The following is a 20,447-nucleotide window of genomic DNA, read 5'->3' as shown; positions in this document are numbered from 1 at the left end:
TCTCCAAGACCAGACATGGTGGTTGCACAGTCCGGCTGCTGTGCCATCTCCAAGACCAGACATGGTGGTTGCACAGTCCGGCTGCTGTGCCATCTCCAAGACCAGACATGGTGGTTGCACAGTCCGGCTGCTGTGCCATCTCCAAGACCAGACATGGTGGTTGCACAGTCCGGCTGCTGTGCCATCTCCAAGACCAGACATGGTGGTTGCACAGTCCGGCTGCTGTGCCATCTCCAAGACCAGACATGGTGGTTGCACAGTCCGGCTGCCCCTGGGCCCAGTGCCTAGGTGGGGTGGGGCACATTGGCACCATGCAACTCTGCGAGGGGACCAGCGGTCAGGGCCAGAGGGCAGGACGCTGAGAGGAAGGCCTCCAGGGCCCGCACCCACAACCCCTGCTTCCTGCCCCTGCCTCTCTCCTGCCCTCCCTGCCACAGTCCCTTGCCTGGGAGGAGAGGCAGGTGTCGGGGTGGGGCCGGTGCAGCTCGAGGTCTGGGGAAGAGAGCTGGCCCAGGCCAGGCAGCCTGCATGGGGAGGCTGGGCGAGTGGACGGGGACACCTGAGGGCTGCGTGGGGCCTGAGGGTGCTGCTGCCCAGGGCAACGCTGTCTGAAGGGGCAGCCGTCCCTGGGGGCCCAGGTCCAGCAGGGCACAGCAGGCACTGGGCATGGGAGGCAGGAAGGGACACTGGGGACCCCAGGAGGCAGGAGAGCTGTGTGGTTCGCTCCTGAGGCTGTCTTGTCGCCTCGTCCTTAGGCTCCAGACCTGCAGTTTCTAGCCTCCCTCTCACATCTCTGCTGTCTTCTCTGTCTAGAACGTTCTGGAATGTTCTTTCCTCACTTTTCACAGTCTTTTTTTTTTTCATTTTGGTACTGAGGATTGAATCTAGGGGCTCTCACCAATGAATCACATCCCCAGCCATTTTTTCATATTTTGAGATGGAGGTCTCGCTAAGTTGCTGAGGCTGGCTTTGAATTTGCCATCCTCCTGCCTCAGCCTCCCCAGCTGCTAGGATTACAGTCCTTCACCACCACGTCTGGCTCTCATGAAGTCATTCTAGGCCTTCAGAACTCAACCTTCCTGGAGGCTGGACAAGGGCCCAGGCTTCATATTTACCCAACTGTTCTGGAATTTTCTCTCCTGTGTCTGCCTCCCGCTCAGTAAAATCAAGGAACTCCCTTGTGAAGGGGAAAAAGAGCAGCAGTCCAGTCGGGCTCTATTCCCACGAGCCCAGCCTACCCCCAGGCAGCCTACCTCAGCGCAGTGCTGACCCTTAGGGAGCACCCTCTGCACCTGCCCAGGAGGCACGTCTCGCTCCTCCCCTTGGTGGGAGCCGGCCTTTGGAGCCAAGGATCCCGCCAGTGCAAGCTCCGTGCCGGAGGCAGCCAGGCCTTCGGGAGCCTCTGTCCAGTCCTGGGCCTCTGCCTCCCACGTCTGGTCAGGACTTCATTTTGACACAGTTAAAAATTACCCAGAAAGAACACAGGCTTCAGCTTGTTTCTGTGCTACCTCTGGTGACGAGTGTCTCCACTGTTATCTTGAGTTAAACAATGTCTTAAGGCTTTGTTTTGCCAGGTGCCCAAGTTTCTTTTCCGCTTGCCGTCGGACCTTCCCTCCTGCGGGCGTGACTCCACTGCACTGCCACTTACAGGGAAGCCGCCTTGACAGCCCCAGGGCCGCGAGCGCAGTGGAAGGGCAGCGGGGGTCACGTTGTCACAGAGCATTCGCGAGAGGGAGCCTGGCCAGGGGCTGGGCTGCTGGGCCGGAGCTTCGCACAGGGGTGCGAGGAGACCCACGACTTTCCCCATCTGGTGGATCGTGGCCAGGTGGCGTCCAACCCGGAGGTGAGGTCAGTGTCCTGGGCAGCCCCCTGATGTGCAGGGTGCCCTCTGGGCCTCGGTCTCCTGCCTACAGAAGGGCTTTTACCCCATCCCGAAGGTCCAGGCCAGCGTCAGTCCCGCACTTAGGGTGGAGGACTGAGGGCGGGAGCACCCTGGGTGCAGGCGAGCCGGGACTGTGCAGACTGCTGGTCAGGGGAAGCTGGGGCAGCCGGGCCTTCTTTTTTGTTTTGGTTTTACTTTTGAGACAGGGTCTCACTGTTGAATAGGCTGGCCATGAACTTGAATCCTCCTGCCTCAGCCTCCTGGGCACTGGAATTACAAGTGTGCACCACCCACCTGGCAGAGGGGCCCAGCTGAGAGGCCATCTTGAGGCTTGGTGGGAGTCAGGGCAGAGGGAGGCCCCCGAGGGCTGAGGGCTCCACCCTGGGACCCCTTCCCTCTCACAGACATGGGAGCAGAGACAGGGGCCAAAGCACACTCTGGGACCCTGCCCGTGTGCCCTGAGCTCAGCATGGGCCATCTGAGACTCAGCCGAAGAGCCAGGAAGACTGACCTCGCTCCTGGGGAGCAAGCAGTGGTCAGAGTGCAAGCCATGGGCAGCCCACCACGAGGAAGGAGGAGCGGCTTCTCAGGAACCGCCCAGGGCTACACCTGGCAGGAAAGCGAGGCACTGACTAGCCCCTTAGGGTGTCTTGTCTGCACCGTCCACCAGAGGGCAGCAGCCACAGCAGCCACTGCAGCCAGGAGAACGGGGAGGCCCAGGATGCAGGATGCAGCCGCAGGGCCTGTCTGGGTTCCTGCCTCCTGAGTCAGAGACCAGCCCCTGGCCGAGTTCAGGTGCCTGTCCTGGTCCTGAGCATCCGCCACCTCAGGCTGAGCTCTGGGTTCTCTGCCCTTTTCACAGATAGGACACTGAGGCCTGACGAGTCCTGAGTGTTTTCACAAGTGTGTCTTCTTCAAACTAGAGTGCCTAGCAGGGTGCAGTGGCCACACCTGTAGTCAGCAGCTCCGGAGGCCGAGGCAGGAGGGTGGCGGGTCCCAGGTCAGCCTCAGCAACTTAGCCAGGCCCTGAGCAACTCAGCGAGACTCTGTCTCAAAATAAAAAATAAACAGGGCTGGGGTGTGGCTCAGGGGTTAAGTGCCCCCTGGGTTCAACCCCCAGCTCCAAAAAACAACAAAAAAAACACTAGAGTGCCCAGGGTTGACCACCCCCACAGCAAGAGGTCCTCCACTGCCCTGCTCCTGCCCAGTCAGGTCCTGCCTGTGCTCCTGGGCGTGGAGGGGGAGGGCAGGCCGCATCACCTTGAAGCCTGTGACCAGAGCCTGTCTCTAGAGAGGAATCTGCTGATGGAGCAGCAGCTGATGCCAGGGGAGATGGCCAGGCCCTGGGGAGCGGTACGAGGCCCCTCCTCCACAATGACCTTGACCCAGTTGGCCTCGGAGTCACCTGGGCCCACTGGGCCTGGGGCATGCGCCCTGTCCTCCACAGACATTCTGGTGCTGGGTTGAGACAGGCTGGACAAGCCAAGTCCATGTGATGGGAACACCCAGCGTCCACCTCAGCAGCTTGGTCCCATAGCTGAGGGTGGGACCGCCAGAGCCAAGAGACAGGCCAGCCCTGGGGACCAGCCACCCAGCTCCCCTCTCACCAACCACCTGCCCTTGAAGCCAGCTGTGCCCACCCAGGGCAGCTGTGGGCGCCCTGAGCACCAGGCTGGCCTCGGCAGCACCCCCTTCCTTCACAACCCAGGCCTCCCGTGGCGCTGGCACCACTGGATGCACACGTGGGACCCGGAAGCTGTGGGCCTGTCCTCAGGGGCAGGAGCACAGTGAGCCGTCTGCCCCGGGAGCGGGCAGGGGAGTGCATGAGTGCCGGGCTGCCAGGAGCCGAGAGCAGACGAGGGGAAACGTGGCGGTCGGGCTCTCCCGCCAGACCACCAGGCTGACTCGTGGGGAGGCTCACTGTGAGGAATCTGTGCGCGTGGCCACAGAGGCCTAGGAGCAGGCTGGAGGCCAGGAGGCCTGGTGGCGTGGCTCCAGCTCAGTCCTGGCTAGAGGCCAGGCCCCAGGGGAGCGGGCGGGCAGGGGGGCCGGTCCTCTCCCGCTGCCTTCCTGGACCGGACGCACCACCCAGGTCAGGCAGATCTGCTTCAGTCAGCGCAGAGATGACCCCAGACACACTCAGAGCCCCGTGTGACCAGCTTCCTGGCACACGGGGCCCCGTAACGCTGGCACAGAAAATTAACTGTCACAAGGAGTGACAGGGGAGGAGTCAGGGGTCGCCAAGCCTTTGTGGAGCTTCCAGAGGGCGTGGGGGCCACAGCGGCAGAGCAGGCTTTGGGTGAGGGAGGCTCCCAGTTTGCATAGACTGAGTCTACAATGCTGCCAGCCTCCACCTGGCGGTGCCCGGGAGGCAGCTGGATCTAGGAGGGACTTTGGGGAAGAATCTGGGGGGATTCAGGTGAATGGGGGTGTCGTGAAGGTAGAGATGAGCCTCAGAGCCCTGAGACAGGCATGCTCACCCAGACAGCCAGAGTGGGTGGGCAGGAGAAGCTGGGTCCAGGTCAGGGCTGAGAAGACTGAAACCCCAGCTGCAAAGTCCTGGGACCACCTTTGGGGCTGGGGCCTGAGTATGGCCTGGGCCACAGGAAGGTTTCAGGGCAGGGGCAGAGTAGAGCTTGCAGGGAAGGACCAGCACTGCCTGCCGAGGAGGCTGGGAGGGCTCGTGGCAAGACTGGTGCGGATGAGCCCAGAGCTGGGGGGCACCTCTTGAGCAGCAGACAGTCCTCAGGCTCCAGGCCATCGATACCCGGGCAGTGGAAACCCAACGTGGTGCTGATGCTGAGGGTGCAGTCCCACTAGACGTACCTGAAACAGGGACCCTGTGCTGCAATCCCAGGAGGCTGGCAGAAGCCATCGGAGGCCTGCGATCAAGACTCAAAGTCCTGTCAGTCAGGATGGTAGAGGACTGTACAGGCCAGGGCCAGCAGGAAGGCACTGATTGCCTGGAGTGCCGGCGGGCAGGGTGGAGGAGCCAAGGTGACAACCACAGGAAGCGGGGCTGGAGCTGAGTCCCTAGAGTGGAGTCCAAGGCCCAGAGGTCCCTCCAGGGTCAGTTGCTCCTCACAAAAGGTCAAGGAGCACTCAGGATTTTGGACATTCTCCTATACTACTGAAGTTGAGCCGTGCTGGGCAGTGCCGGAGGGCCAGGGAGCAGGAGGGAAGGCAAGGACGTGGGGTGGGGGCCCTCCTAGCCCCTCCAGGCCTGTGCTCCCTACACCTTCAGGGGAAGACGTCCCCACCTCACAGCCCTACCAGCACAGGACGCTGAGGGAACGTGAGCGCACGGCCTCGCATGAGCTTAGAGAGGCAGGCTGTGCACCTGGGAGGCTCAGGCCATCCATCGGCAGCAGGAAAGTCGCTTGTCTGCACTGCCACACGCAGGAGGCGCTTGCCACACACCCTGTGGACATTCGCATGAGTCTCGCTGTGTCCACCATGTTCCTTTGCCCCATCAGATGTCACTTACAAAACACGTCAAAGATAAGCCAGGTCTCAAGATGGCGGCAGCAGAGCACTCCGCTGAGCTTGGCTTCCATGTGTGCAGCCACTCAGGTGGTGGCGGGTCTCCTGGGGCCGCACTGCAGGAGGGACTGGGGGTCCCCAAGCTGTGTGCAGCAGACACCATACTGTCTTCTGGCAGAGGCACCAGAGGCTCTCTGGGGTTTGCTCTCCGGGGTGCAGGAGGGGAGAGGCCTCGCCCAGCACCTCCCTCCTCCCTCCTGACCCTGCTTGGAGGCCATCTCCAAGTGGGGCGGGGGGGATCCTGGGGGATTTTACCCAATAATCCCTGATGAACTGAGGTTTCCAGGATGGATTTGGGAACCCCAGAGCCACTACCAAGCATGGGGCCAGGTGGCTCTCCTGGTGTGGCCCCAAGCTTTCCTCGTCTCTGCCAGGCCAGAGGCTCTGGGCTACAGGAGCAGGATCTGCTGGGTTCTTACCCTCAGGGCCACTGCTCAGGGTGACTGGAGTGAGTTAGCTCCCTCCCAAGCAAGAGCGGCTGTGTGCTGTCTCTGTCTGTGCCCTTCTCACTCCGGGACTTCTGGAACTCTGGGGTGCGGAGGGTCCTTGCCCGGCCCCTCTGAGCCCCGGGGTCTGAAGTCCTCATGGCATCCGGTTTAGGGAGAAGGCCTCTCCAGCTGCAGGAGGGAGCCACCCACATGGAGTCAGGCAGCCTGGCTAGGGGTGGGGCTGTGTGTTCCCAAGGTGCCCCACCCCGGGCTGCTTGGGGATGAACCCAGCAAGAGCTATGGGCCTGGACTGGCCTCCAGCCACTGGAGCCCACCGCAATACCATCCCCCAGCAACCTCAGAACGGCAGAGCCACTGGAGAGAAGCCCAACCTCCAGCTCAGCCCGAGCCGCAGACCCTCCCTCGATTTCGAAAGTCCTGTGGTTCTGCCAGAGGACATTCCAATCCAAGATTGCTGTTGAACCTCCTGTAGCTGGGAATGGGGAGAGACCAACCCTCCCCGCTTCCGATAAAGGGACCAGGCTCCCATCCCTTGGGTCAATCAGAGCTGGCCCATCTCCAGTAGGCAAGAGGGTGTCCCCAACTCCAAGCACAGGCGCTCCGGCCCCAGGGAGCGAGGAGGCAGACAGGGATCAGCAGATGGAGAGAAACGCGGGTCAGAATCCCCAGGCCACCTGAGGGTGCTCTGGGTTCAGCAGAGGGACACAGGTGGGCCCCCAGGCCTGACCCCTTCCCCCCACCTGCCCACTCAGTGCCCCCCTGCCCCGATACCACGGGCCTGCTGAGACAGAGACCCCAGGGTATGGCCTGGGACCTGGAAGGAGTGTCACTACACAGTCTCCTCCTGCCCTGGGACAGAGCAATCCCCAGAAACCCTGGCACAGCCTTCAGTGGCTCTCACGTCTCGGAGATGAGAGGCAGCTGACATGTGTGCATTAGCCTGGCGCTGCTCCTGCGCACTGCGACGGCACCAGAGTTTCTCCTCTGAGGAGGTGTCCCTTCACTGCTGGAGAAGCTGGGAGGAGGAGAGTGAGCTCCCTGGGCCTGGGGTGCAGACAGCTCTGGCCACAGGGACCAAAGCCGCTCTCAACCCCCCTCTCTGGTGAGCTGGGCATGGGCCAGGCTATAAGGAGGTACAGAAGTGAGTGCCCCGAGGGAGACACGAGGGGAGGACAGGCTGGGGACCTCTCAGACCGGGAGGGAAGCGGGTCTGGCGTCTTGTCTGGAGTAGGGGTGGGGAGGGCGGGGCTGCCAGGCGGGGGCGCACCTCATCAGAGTGGGTCGGGGGAGGTCCTGAGGGGCGTGGGCAGGGTGGAGAAGACGACCCAGGAGGCATGCCACAGGGTGGCCGCCTACCCGGGCGTGGCCGTCGGTGCCGGGAGCCAGGCCTTGGGGCAGTGCTGCCGTGATGGAGGGTCCCCAGCGCAGACGTCGGCCTGGCTGCAACCAGGAGGAAGGTCGGCTGCAGCTGGGAGCCACCGGGCGCTCCCAGGGGAGAGACAGAGGGAGGGGCCACCGCTCCCCACACTCCTTCCTGGATGCTCCTTGGGGACTCTGGGGCGCCAGTGTCCACGTGTGGTCAGCTGACATGGCTGTTCACAGCCCGATGCCACGTGTGAGCTCGGTGCCAAGCCTTTGGGCGGATGTGCTGTGCTGGGTCACTGCTCCTCTGTGCACACGTCTGTGCACGTCGAGGGCCCAAGCCTTCTGCCTGCAGGTCTGTGTGCATGTGAGTGTGTGGGGCAAGGGCAGGTCCGTGTTTGCCTGTGCACACATGCGTGCATGTGGGGTGCATGTTGGCCCGTGCACACCTCTGTCAAAGTATGTGCTGCGTGGCGTGCCCGTGCAGGATTCTGGGGCCTCTATGCAGTTGGGCAGTGTCATCAGGGCCCGTGGTTGGCTGGTGACCAGGCCTGGTCCTCCTCAGCCTGGCCCACTGGGGCTTGAGTGGCAGGTCAAGCTTTGGGGGTGCTTCTGGGCCCAGGTCCAGGGGTTTGGTGGTGCGGGCCTTGATGAGCTCTGTCTGATCGCTGAGACTGGTGAACCCTGGCCGTGGGTAGCAGGGCCGGGAAGGGTCCACTGCAGGTCTGCACTGGCAGCCTCTGTGGGCCTGCTGGGACTCCCCAGCATGGCAGGTTAAGGCCGGCTTTTCAATTAGTACTGTGCTCTGGTTCAGCTCCAACATGGCTGGCAGAGCCAAGGCAAAGAATGCGTGACCAGAGGCAGGAAGGCAGAGGCTGGGAGTCGGGCCTCACGGGCCGATCCCCTGTGCGAAAGGGCCCATCCTCCCAGGGACACGTTAAGGCAGTGTTTACATCGGCCTCCTTCATGCTGGCCAAGGACTGGTGGAGCAGGAGCGTCCAGGGAGGCTACACAGACAAACATGTCTCTTCCGGGCAAGGCAGGGCTGTGGGACACAATGGGGGGGCAGAAGGGAGGGGCACCCCAAAGGCGGATGTGTGGCTGCCTCTGTCTCACACTAGCCCTGTGAGGTTGGGGTTCCTCACCCCATCTTACAGTCAAGAAAGCTCACGTCACTGGTCTGGGGAAACAGAGCACCATTCTCCGTCCCTGAGCGACCCATCTCCAGGTGTGGTGGCCGACAGGCAGTCATCTCTCATCACCAGGACCCAGCTGGGCTGGCTGGCCTAGGGGCCTCTGTGCGGCCTTGCTGGAACATCCCAGGTGGGGCTCAAGTCTGGTGGTCTCTGTGCAGCCAGGGCCTTCTCACAACATGGAGGTGTTTTCTAGGGTCATCTTGCCTGCACCCCAGGGGGTGCAGGGGCTGCTATTCCACCTCTCCACGGGGGCCCCAAGGCTGAGGCCCGCCTCGAGCATCTTTGGAATTGAACCCCGGGCTGCCTGGCCCTGAAGCCTGCCTCTGAGTGCACATGTCTCTCCCAGCAGCCCTCCTAAGGACCCTCTGCCAGGGGACCAGACAGCCACACCCCAGGACTCGTTCCCAGGCCTCAGCATGAGCAGGAGGAAGGGCCCAAGTCAACAGAGGACCTGGCGATGCACAAGACTGCACCAGCATGGCACCGGGGCCAGCAGAAGGGACAGGAGTGCACAGAAGCAAGGAGCCCAGTCAGGGACAGGGCCAAGGCAGGAGGAGCCACGGGCCAGCCAGGCAAGGGAGGAAGTCCCCAGTGCACGGAAGGAGGGCAGGGAGCAGAGCAGGAGAGCCGAGGACAAGCCCAGCCCGTGGGCACCAGGGCAAGGGCGGTGCCAGAGGCAGGGCAGAAGAGTGGGCAGGAGAAACCCAGACGGCGCCCCTGACTGCAGGAGAGCCTGCTGACCAATGAAAAGCAACATCAAACCAGTGGTGCCACGGGCCAGTGGGGACGGGGAGCTGGACTGCAGGAGGAGGACCTTCTGTGACTGGCCTGGCCGGAGCCACCGGGCGCTCAAGCCAGGACTTTGGAACCTTTGAGGGTGAAAGTGGTTTACAACCCTGAACTGCACTTCCCGCAAAACCGGGACAGAGCTGGCAGTGAGGAAAGTGCCCGCGAGGCCACTGTGCAGGGCCGTGGAGGTGACCAGGAAGCAGCAGCCCAGGGCGCGTCCCAAGGGTCTCCTCACGAGTCCTGTTTTTTCTCTGGGCTGCTGAACCAATGAAGCATCACAAAGAAGCAGCCACCAGGGTGAAAGATCTCACAACTCAAGCAAAACTGAACTCGCATATGGAGCGTGAGAGCACATGGAAGACACAAAAAGAAAAGAAGGGAGGCAGACCTCAGGGAGGCAGGGAGGCCACAGTAAGGGGTTGGAGGACGGAGGACTGGGTCCTGGCAGGAAATGTGTTGGTCACAGCTGGAGGAGACTGCGGCAGTCAGGGGAGCGGCTATAGATCAGGAAAACTGCAAGCAGGTCAGAGTCCATCACCTCTTCCTCCCCGGGGGGGTTTCCATGTCCTTCAAAGGGTGCGGACGCAGATCAGGGGGCCTGGTACTGGGGGTGGCCTGTTCGGCTGTAGGTGGGGCTGGGCGAGTCCCGCTGTATTCTCCCCACTTCCCTTCCTGCCCCTGGTGGCTCCCTGAGGCCTGGGCTTCTAAATGACAAAAGCACCGGTTCACCAGACCTCTCCCCACACACATGGCAGGAGGGTGCTGGGCACAGTGGCGAAGGAAGTTCCCTGGGGCCCCTCTTCCAGGTCCTTCAGAATGAAAGTCAGGATCGAGTGTGGACAGGTCTAAAAGGACAAACGGCTTGGCTGACCCGGGGAGGGACCAAGGACAGAGAGAACCCCCCAGGCGCCTAGGCCCCCAGCTTGCCCAGGAAGCCCTGCTGCCGGGCACAGGCTCAGCCCTCGGGAGCCAGACCAGCTACAGCATCGCCAGGGCAACTACCCAGGAAAGCACAGGGAGGCACAAGTCGGAATAAGAACCTCAAGAGAAAATGAAGCACGCAAGAAGCCATCTTCCCGGGAACACTGGATGCAGGCGCGAGGTTCTGTGGGTGGGAAGCACCGGGCTGAATGTGACTCTGGAGCCACCAGGGGCGTTCTGCCAATGTCACCACAGACCTTCTGCCCAGGGGAGGGAGCACTGGCCCCGAGGGCGTAGCACAGCCAGGCCTGGAGGCTGGCAGGGCAGCCTCAGGAGCAGAGGCCTGAAGTGCGCGCGCAACTTGGGCGAGGATCCGCACACAGGAAAGAAACAGGACGCTGCCACCCGCCCTAGAGCAAAGCCAGCCGAGCACAGTGGCCAACTGGGAGGCCAAGGTGGGAGGCTCGCAAGTTCCAGGACAGCTTGGGCAGCTTAGCAGGAACTGTGTCAAGATGCAGATCAGAGTGCTGGGGCCTGGCTCAGCGGCGGAGCCCTCTCCTAGCACATCCTGTGCCACCAAGCAAACCACAGAAAGCCCCGAAACACAAGGACAGGGCCCAGGTTGGGAACTGCAGAAGGCATCAGAGAAGATGGACTTCAGAGAGGTGTGCCTGTGGTCAAGATGGCCCGCGGTGACCAGGGCTCCAGCCCACACGTGGAGCTGCCTCGAAACATCAAACCAACCCCACATCAGCTACCACAGGCTGTCTGGGCGGGAGGGTGTCCCACCCTCCTGTCCAGGAGAGGGCAGGGAGGCCACACTCGAGTGGACGTTAGACTCTGGAAGGAGGGGTGTGCTGGGGCAGCAGGTGCCCACGAGGGCCGGACGCACCCTCTTAGCTTGTGGAACCCAGGCTCCATCTGAGTGGACTCAGGTGCCTGGGCTTACTGTTGGGCTGTGTTTGGTGCCCAGAGACTCTGACACAAGCTGACCCTGCACTAGTTTGGTCACAAGCTCCAGCCTCTGCAACCTCTTAGAGACCAAGAGGTGTTCATCTGTGGGGGTATTCTTTTTCTTTTTCAGTTTGATACTGGATATTTAATACAGGGGATCTACCACTGAGCTATACTTCAACCCTTTTTTAAAATTGTGAGACAGGATCTTGTTACGTTGCCCAGGCTGGCCTCAAATTTATAATCCTCCTGCTTTAGCCTCCCAAGTAGCTGAGCTTGCAGAGGTGTGCCACCATGTCCAGTATGGTGGGGTATTTTCTGCGTAGTGTCTTGTTAAGGTCACACAGATCCTGGCACCCAGGGTGTCCTGGCCAAGGCACAGAGGGGCTGGGGGGCTAAGCACTGAAAATCCCTCCAATACCCAGGAGTGCAAGGGGCAGATGGAGGGAGGAAAGAGCAGAAAGGAGGAGCTGACAGCTGCCACCTGGCCCAGTGCCCTGAGCAACTGCTCGAAGCGCGTTAACAGGAGAGAACAAGCTCAGAGACAGGCACCTGCTCCCGCAAAGGAGCTACTGGGGAGAGCCAAGGCTAAGAGTGGCCTCCCTTTTCAGAGGCAGTTCAAGAAGGGAGAGGCACTCGCACTGCCTGGGGTGGGACGGGGAACCAGAGGACCCTGCCTCTGACCTGTCTATGGCTTGGGCAGGTCCATGTGAGGGTCTGAGGCCACCGGGGCAGAGGTGCCAGCAAGCCACCAGGTGGGCTGCTGTTCCTTACACCGTGCTGGCCCCCAGCCTGGGTCCTCTTGTCTGAGTTTTAGTCCAGGCTTTCCACACCTCTGCCTCACCAGGACAGCGGTGCCAGTCTTGGGTCTCCAACCATCTACTCTACCCCCCTCGAAGGGTAGGCGCTGGTTACTCATTGAACATGGGAGGCTGTAAAGGTGAGCCTGGGGCCATAATCACCTGGAGCAAAGGCCTCTATGCTCCCTCCTGGCAGGTAGAGCAGAAGCTTGTCCTCAGTTTACACAGGCCTGCCAGGCCAGGACAAAGCCACCAAGGCAGCCGACCCCTGGGGCCTTGCAATGTGGACCAGCTGGTGGCTCTGGCCCATGGTGGCCGTCTGTGCTGCAGACTTGTTCCGGGACCAGGCGGAGAGAATCATGCAGGACACGCCTGTCATCGATGGGTGAGTGACTCCTCAGCGGGCTCGCGCTCAGCGGTTGGCTTGGTTTCTCTGTAGCACGGCCTCACACTTCGCTGGTCCAAACTTTTCTGTGGAGCCTCCCAGAGCCCCAAGGGCCTCAGCAGAGGAAAGCCTGGAGGCCTGGAGGCCTGGAGGCAGCGGCCAGACCCCCAGCGCCTGGGGCTCCGAGGACTCAGAGCCGGTGCTGGGGAACCCTGCAGCCCTGACTCCATCTTTGGGCCTTGGCTGCCCCGAAAGCTGTGGGCGAGGGTGGTGTCTGGCCCCCTCCCAGCCACTACCAGACGCCAGTGCCTCTTTCACACCCTCATGGGTCACAGGTGCCCCTCTACTGCCGTGTGTCCTGCTGACTCCTGCTGACCTCCAGCCTCGGCTGGCTGCTTAGGGCCTCTCTCCTGTCTCCAAGGATGAGGTTCCCTTCTGACTACCACCTTCTCCCACACTGGGTCACCACGGGTGCCTCCAACAACCTGCCCTCCAGACTTCTGGGGCCCCGAGGCCCCCAGGCCCTGGTCCTCTGCCGCCACCCACCCTCCTGGATGCTGCAGCCGTGCTTCCTGCTTTCCCTGCCCTGCAGCCAGGCTCTGGTCGACTGGCCCTCCCTCACCTGTGGAGGTGCCTCTCCCCACACCCCAGCTTAGTTACTGAGAGCAAGGACTCTGCGGTCCCTGGGGCACGTCCTGCATGGCTGGTGCTTCCTGAATGCTGCAGTGGCTGCTGCCCCGAGGCACCCGTTCTCACTGGAGACAGAGCGCTGTGGGAAGAGAGGGGAAGCCAGACGCCTCCTGCTGCTTCAGGGAGCAGAGGCCACCCAGCAAGGAGTGCAGCGGCCGTGGGGCAAGCTATTCCTTCCCCACGTTCTGCCCTGTCCTCTGGCTCCAGCTCGTCCGTGTCTCCTGCCTGTGCAGAGGGTCAGGTCTCCAGAACTCTGCTATATGGGAGAAAGTGACCCAGGCCCTCCTGGGCACCCCAGGCCAGTGGGGAGGGGGCTCTTGAGGCCTCCACTGTAGGGCAGGGAAGTTAGGGAATGTTTCTCCATTTTAGGGGACACAGGGCAGTTGAGCAGAAAGAGGGGGCCTGAGTTCAGGTGTGGGGGGCTGTCCAGAGCCCACATGAGGGATAAGATGACCCCGAGAGAGAAAGTAATGCCAGGGAGCTGGGCTTGGGGACCTGAGGTGGGTCCAAAGAGGGAGGAAGCCATGACCAGCCTGAGAGTCTGAATCAAACCTACTCAGTCCATCTTAGCTACACTTGCCGCTGGGAGACCCAAACAAGTGGTTCCAACAGCAGAGAAGTCCAAAGGGTCCTGCCATGGCATCCCTGTGCAGGACTCAGTGAGACCACAAGTCCCACAGCTGCCCGTGGTTCAGAACAGCTGCACCGGCACAGCCATCCCTTTAGCATGCAAGCCAGCAAGGAGGAGGGAGGGACAAGGGGCAAGCAAGCTGCCACCTGCCAAGGACAGTTTTGGGGTCTGTCATAGGACAGAACTCAGTCACACACAGCTTCAAGGGGCGGGGAGGTATCTCTTTTTCAAATGGCCATGTGTCAGGTAGTATTGTGGGGTGTTGTTTCTCAAGACAAAGGGAAGGGACAGGAAGGGCCACCAGCAGTCTGTCCTGCTGTGTGCTGGGTGGTCTTTCTGCTTGGGACCCCACCCAGGACCCATAGATAAGCAGGGTGGATCTGACCACAGGAACTGCAGCTAGACCTGCCACAGGCAGAAGTGGCCTCCTCCTGGAGCTGGGGCCCCACTCTCCCATCCTGTGTGCGCCCTGCAGAGGGTGCAGAGAGCCTCAGAGGGCCCCTAGAGGCCTCCACCCCTGCACCCAGGCTGGGACAGATGTCCTGGGCAGGCTGTGTACCCCCTCAGGCAAGGCTCATTCCCACTGGGAGAGCTCAGGAGGCTGCGCACCCCCAGCCCACCCTTGCCCTCCTTACCCACCTTCACTTGGCAAATGTGTCCAGATCACTCAGTGCCTAGCACCACAGAGACAGTCGGATCCCCACCCCGTCCCTCCCATGCTCATCAAATCCCACGATTAGAAATCCCACCTGTGACAGGTATCTTCTAAGGGGCCCAGAGGAGACCCTCCCGGACCTTCCCTGGGAGTGACTTCCACACGCATGTCCCAGGAGAGCTACACTGTCCTCCTGCTTGGGGACAGCTCCTTCCCAGGGGTGCACCTGGGCGGGGAACACAGAGGGGTAACACAACCTGAGACCCTGTGGTGAGAGTCAATCCTCAGGCGTGACTGTGGCGGTGGAGCACCACGACCTCGAGGGACAGCGGGACGGCAGTCCCTGTGAGGTGGTAGGCATCTTGGTTTGTGTAGGGGTGCTCCGTGATGTCCACACGGAGAGACCCCCCTAAGGTTGCCTTCCTCAAAGTGTCCACATGCCTGTATTAATGGCCACTCACTTGCACCAGGCTTTGCTCTGAGGATGACACCAAAATATCCCCATGAGGCCGCCCAGCACACTGAGATACAGAGGGGTGGGAGCTGGAAGTAGACATGGGGGCAGTCCTGGGGAAGGGGAAGTGGAGCCTGAAGCCCCAGGCCACACGTCCCCAGGGCCCAGACAATGCTGGCACGGCTGGGGCTCCATGGTGTCTCTTCAGCTGTCTGTGCCAACAAACTAGCTAAGCGCAGGGACTCCGGCTCAAGGGACTCCAGGCTGCTCCCAGCCTCTGCTGGGGTCAGGGTCCAGAACTCAGCTCTGGTGTTGCTGGGCAACCAGATATGGACCCTGGCAGAATTCCCCAGATGCCAGCTCCTGACAAACCCTCCCCAAAGGCTCCTGCCCCACTGCTCCTGGGAGAATCTTAGGAGGCACAGGAGGATCTGCGGAAATTAGCACAGGACTCTTCCCTAGGGAGAGAGTCAGCAGAGGGGCCCTACAGTCCCCAAATCCTGCACTCGATGCCCTGCTCCCTGGGAGGATGGGGCCAGGCTACACCCCATATCCCCAACTCCCTCCTGCAAGGGGCACGTTTAATCTTCGACTGAAAACAGAGCCTCATCCAGGCGACCCAGCTGGTACCCCACTCCCCAGAGACTTGGAGGCAGAGTGGCACCCCTCTTCCCCTCTTGGAAGTAGGGACCTGCCCAGCTACTCCCTGGCTTAGGGGTGGGCCCAGCTGGAAGCTCACCTGTGTGCAGGTATGTTCAGGTAACAGGTAATACCTTTCCTCCATGGCCTAGCTCTAGTCCTGAATCTGGGAAGCAGGAAGGAGAGTGGACAGCTTGTGGCCAAGGAATCAGAAGCCCCAGCTCCACTGGCCACTCTGACCACTGGGCTCCTTCTTGGCTCCCCAGGCACAATGATCTGCCCTGGCAGCTGCTGAAGCTGTTCAACAATCAGCTGCTGGACAAGAGGGCCAACCTGACCACACTGGCTGACACCCACACCAACATTCCCAAGCTGAAGGCTGGCTTTGTGGGGGGCCAGGTACACCCTGCCCCAACCCACACTTGCCCCATGCTGGCAGCACCCCCGTCCCTGGGGGCCTGGCTGAGGCATGGCCTTGCTGGTGGTGGTGTGGCCCCCTGGGTCCTGTGGGCTCTTGCAGCTTCCAGGAGGGATGGGGAACCAGATGTCTGAGGCCTGGTACCACCAACTCCTGCCCATGTCCCTCTAGTTCTGGTCTGCGTATGTACCTTGCGACACCCAGGACAAGGACGCCGTGAAGAGGACGCTGGAGCAGATGGATGTCATCCACCGCATGTGCCAGATGTACCCTGGAGTCTTCCAGTGTGTCACCAGCAGTACAGGTGGGGCCCTGGCCTGGCCCTGAGCCTCCACCCAGGCTTGGTGGAAGCAGGAGCAGGAGGTGCTGGTGCTGCTTGGGTCAAAGTGCAGTGCCCCTCCACCCTGGGCTCTCCACAGGCATCCGGCAAGCCTTCCAGGAGGGGAAGGTGGCCAGCCTGATTGGAGTGGAGGGCGGCCACTCCATTGACAGCAGCCTGGGCGTCCTGCGGGCGCTCTACCACCTTGGCATGCGATACATGACCCTCACCCACAACTGCAACACACCCTGGTAAGGGTCCCCACTGTAGCCGCTGTGGTCAGGAGGTAGGCTCAACATCACCTCCACCACCTGTGGTCTCCTTCATCTCCTGAGTCCCTGGCCCAGCCTTGTCTGCAAGGCAGGTATGGGTAGGCCTGGCCCCCACTCCACTCCTCAGACACCTGCTCTCTGTCTCCAGGGCTGACAACTGGCTGGTGGATGGAGGAACTGATAAGGCTCAGAGCCAAGGGCTGTCAGTCTTTGGGCAGGTGAGGGGGTTGGGGTAAGGACCACAGTTCCCTGAGAAGAGAAGGCAGAGGGCCAGGAAGAGCAGCCGGGACAGGTGCCTGACCCTCAAACCCTGGTTTCCTCATCCATAAAATGCAGCTAGCTTACGTCAGGGCTGTGCTCATGGAGCCCACTGGCCTTCAGAATGCTAATCCTGAGGCCCCCAACTTCCAGCCGTTGAGAGTCAAGTGACACCAGGCCCAACCCCCATACCTTGGCCTTTGGTGCTATGAGGTGGCCCTGGTCTGTCCTTGGCTTTGGGTGCTGGGAGTGGCCCTGCCCTGTCCTTGGCTTTGGGAGCTGGGAGTGGCCCTGCCCTGTCCTTGGCTTTGGGAGTTGGGAGTGGCCTGGCTCTGTCTTCCACAGCACATGGTGAAGGAGATGAACCGCCTGGGCATCATGATCGACTTGGCTCATGTGTCAGTGGCCACCATGAAGGCTGCTCTGCAGCTGTCCACAGCACCGGTCATCTTCAGCCACTCCTCGGCCTACAGCCTGTGTAGGCATGGCCGGAATGTGCCAGATGATGTGCTCCAGATGGTGGTGAGGGGCTGGGGTGTGGTGGGAGTCCCAGCCTATCTGCTGGTGGGACCTCCGCAACCCTCAACCTCACCTCTCCTTGGAGCAGAAGGAGACAGGCAGCCTGGTGATGGTGAACTTCTACAGCAACTTTGTCTCCTGCTCTGACAGAGCCAACCTGTCCCAAGTGGCTGGTAGGTGGGGTGTGAACCACCACAGAGGCTGCTCAGGCAGGGCCTTGCTGAGGACCCAACGCCTGTCCTTCCCATCAACAGACCACCTGGACTACATCAAAAAAGTGGCAGGAGCTGGAGCTGTGGGCTTTGGTGGGGACTATGATGGTGTCAACAGGTAAGGGCTATGACCTCAACCTGTGACAATCCCATTGACGTGTCCTGAGGGGGCTGGGGAGGGAACGCGTGTCTTGGGCACAGCAGAGTCCAGTTCTCTTGGCCTGGACACAGCCTCCCACTCGGCCTGGAGGATGTCTCCAAGTACCCAGACCTGATTGCAGAGCTGCTCAGGAGGAAATGGACAGAGACAGAGGTCAGGGGTGCACTGGCTAACAACCTGCTGAGAGTCTTTGAGGCAGTGGAGAAGGTGAGGACAGGGTGGCCACCTATGTCCCTCCTGCTTCTCTCCTGCCCGTTTCTGCCAGGCAGGCTGCCTAGTCTATCTGTCCCCAGGTGAGCAACCACAATGAAACTCCAGAGGAGACACCCATTCCACTGGACCAACTGGGTGGCTCCTGTAGGACACAGTATGGTTACTCAGGGGCCCCCAGCCTCCACCACCAGTCACGGGCTTTTCTGGCCTTCCTGGTACCCCTGATCTTCAGCCTGCGGCCTCTGTGACCCTTCAGGGCTCCTGGGGATCAAGGAAGACCAGCTGGTCTACATGCACAAGGCCCAACCTCTCCTGATCCAAGCAGTTGGGGTTGCCAGGGGGATAGTGCTGGACACAGCACACAGTAGACCCAATAAAAGCAACTGTCCTTTAAGACCTGAGGTGTGTGTCATGAGACCCGAGGTCCTGGAGGGTTGTTCCTGAGTGTGTGGAAAACAGGTCTGTGAGAACAGAATCTGAATCCTGGTGGGTAAGGGCAAGAGGGAGCCCAGGACCTCTGAAAAAGGGCTCTACAAACATTGTTTAGGGTCTTTTAAAAAATACAGTCCAGCTGGGCACAGTGATACATGCCTGTCATCCTAGCAACTCGGGAGGCTGAGAGAGGATTCCAAGTTCCAGGTCAGCCTCAGCAACTTAGTGAGACCCTGTCTCAAAATAAAAACTAAAATGGGCTAGGGGGTGTAGCTCAGTGATCGAGCACCCTGGATTCAATCCCCAGTACCAAACAAACAAAAGACCACCCCCAGGCTCCAGCGACCCCTTCCCACAAGGCCTCTGCGCAGACATCTAGTCTGACACTCATGCACACACACATGCCTGTACAGACACACGGGCCCCCTGCCCCTGCTGGCCAGTTTATGTTCTGCAGATCGAAGAGGCAGCCCAGGAACTTGCCTTCACAAACAACTCCCTTGGTCCGGCCTCTTTGGATGGGTGGGACCACAAGGTCTGACAGGTGGGCTCCAGGGCCCCCAGGGCAGCCCTGCATCTTGAAGAGCAGACCCCCAGGGACAGAAGAGGGCTCAGCTGACTGCCCAGCACAGTCCTCTTCATCAGTGGGGACAGGTTCAGAGCCTTCCCAAGAGGCCACTTGGACGTGCCAAGGTAAATAAAGCCTCGGGGAAAAGCACAGCAGGACCCAAGCACACCACTGCTGTGCCTTCTGGCCAGAGCTGCAGGGGGCTCCCCCAGATCCACAGGTGGAAACTCCTCTGCCCAGCACCCCAGGCCCCACCTGGTTCATGGGGTGCCCATGAGGGCCACATGTCCCTTTCAGATCCGACTTCCCTGGGAGGCAGCCCAGTGGAGGGTAACCAAAATCTTTAGGGGCTGGGGGCTGAGAGCAGAGTCATCTGATAGTCTGGAGTCCCCCACATGCCTGACCACCCACAGTGAGGCAGGGCAGGCCCATGCCCAGGGCTGACGCCCAGTACAGGATGCAGCTCAGTCCTGCCTCCCTGCCCTTCACAGCTGAACAGCAGCCCCTAGCAGGGACCTGGGCATTCGGAAGGATCGACTCCATGTTAAAGGGGAAAATGATCCAGCAGGGGTTCCGTCCGGAGTACTGGAGGGGCTTGGCCCTGGGAAGGGTCCCCTGGAGGGCTGCAGAGGTATAATGTCTCACTTGGCTAGCTACGAAGTGCTTCTCACAAGCAAGGCAGCAAGCAATGAGCCAGGCCACACCCATCAGCCCTGTGCCTCGGAGGCTGGCAGGAGGATCCAAGCTTTGGTCAGCCTCAGCAACTCAGTGGGATCATCTTTCAAGATGGAAAAAGTACAGAGGGCCGGGGGTATGGCTCAGCGCAGTGCACCGCTGGGCTCATCCCCAATGCTGCAAAACATGGCGAGCTGCCATGCTGGCTCCACAGCAACCTAACGGACATCAGGATCTAACCCAGGCAGCCAGAGGGGCGCCCACCTGCCCTCCAGGCGCACTTCTGACTTGGAGAGCACTTTCTGCTCACAGAGTTACTTTTTGCTCATCCCTCATCCCAACCTGGGGTGGGCCTGACCTGAGATGGGGAACAGGGTTACCCAGTGTGCAGTGTGAGCTGGTCTCACCTCACTACAGGAATCCCCCTGCCTCAGGCCTCCTACTCAGCAACAGAGCCCTGCTAGCATCTGGCAGGCCCAACAGTGCTCTAACCAGTGACTCTGCCTTCAGACAGCCTGACCTACGTTTGCCCTGTGCGTGAGGAGGGGACCAGCACCCGTGCTCCTGTGCTCATGGAGGTTGACCGCCATGCGCACTCGCAGGCCCTCTGGCTGCAGGGCTAAGTGGTAATGAAGCTGGGCAGGGCTCCAAAAAGGAATCCCCGATGCCAGACCCTGCCTATGGGTGCTCGTTTCCAGCCACCACAAGCCACAGCGGGCCTGGCTGTGAGGCGCTAGTGCCGAGCACACTTCACCCAGAACAGCACTCCCTCCTGTCATAATCGGACTCATCCTTAGGTTCTTCTGAGACGTGGGCAAGAACCTGAAAAGACTGGGGTGGAGATCTGTCTCTGGAGACCTCCTCAAGCCCCTACCTGGTGACACTCCATCTTCTATAACACACAGGCCTTTCCCGAGGACCCATAGAGGTCAGGGAGTCCTGGGAACAGGCTGCACAGAGGAGGCATCAGTGCAGGTGGGTTCCCTGGCTGCGCCCAGCAGTGTGGCCTCTGTCAGCTCTCCTCCAAGGACCTGCACCTGGCCTTCCCACA

At 61.0% G+C, this 20,447-nt stretch overlaps 1 protein-coding gene across 11 annotated transcripts; it reads left to right on the top strand.

Moving 5' to 3' along the window:
* Positions 1-1,655: 1,655 nt before the first annotated feature.
* Positions 1,656-18,104, top strand: Dpep1 (dipeptidase 1). 11 transcript variants are annotated; one of them, XM_047528874.1, is made up of 12 exons: positions 6,902-7,007; positions 11,888-11,996; positions 12,093-12,281; positions 15,617-15,749; positions 15,940-16,072; positions 16,188-16,338; positions 16,508-16,577; positions 16,963-17,139; positions 17,225-17,309; positions 17,391-17,466; positions 17,580-17,715; positions 17,802-18,104. In XM_047528874.1, the coding sequence occupies exons 3-12, from the start codon at positions 12,178-12,180 to the stop codon at positions 17,967-17,969; spliced, it is 1,233 nt and encodes a 410-aa protein (XP_047384830.1). In that variant the 5' UTR covers positions 6,902-7,007; positions 11,888-11,996; positions 12,093-12,177; the 3' UTR covers positions 17,970-18,104. The 11 variants fall into 11 exon arrangements, with proteins under 11 accessions (XP_047384834.1, XP_047384829.1, XP_047384835.1 ...); XM_047528877.1 differs by lacking the exons at positions 6,902-7,007; positions 11,888-11,996 and adding exons at positions 9,280-9,744; positions 10,028-11,206; XM_047528878.1 differs by lacking the exons at positions 6,902-7,007; positions 11,888-11,996 and adding an exon at positions 1,656-1,843.
* The last annotated feature ends 2,343 nt before the right edge of the window (positions 18,105-20,447 follow it).

The sequence above is a fragment of the Sciurus carolinensis genome, chromosome 16 (assembly GCF_902686445.1).
Source record: "Sciurus carolinensis chromosome 16, mSciCar1.2, whole genome shotgun sequence".
Taxonomy (NCBI): Eukaryota; Metazoa; Chordata; class Mammalia; order Rodentia; family Sciuridae; genus Sciurus; species Sciurus carolinensis.
The sequence above is the reverse complement of the archived record's forward strand: the minus strand, read 5'-3'. Positions and strand labels throughout refer to the sequence as shown.

What these genes read in the sequence shown, in the direction of transcription:
- Dpep1 (XM_047528868.1), top strand. Translation starts at nt 9,489, where the DNA reads ATGAAGCATCACAAAGAAGCAGCCACCAGGGTGAAAGATCTCACAACT. An exon ending in CAACCTGTCCCAAGTGGCTG is followed by an intron (nt 17,310 to 17,390) that starts GTAGGTGGGGTG and finishes TCCCATCAACAG; the next exon opens with ACCACCTGGACTACATCAAA. An exon ending in GACTATGATGGTGTCAACAG is followed by an intron (nt 17,467 to 17,579) that starts GTAAGGGCTATG and finishes GCCTGGACACAG; the next exon opens with CCTCCCACTCGGCCTGGAGG.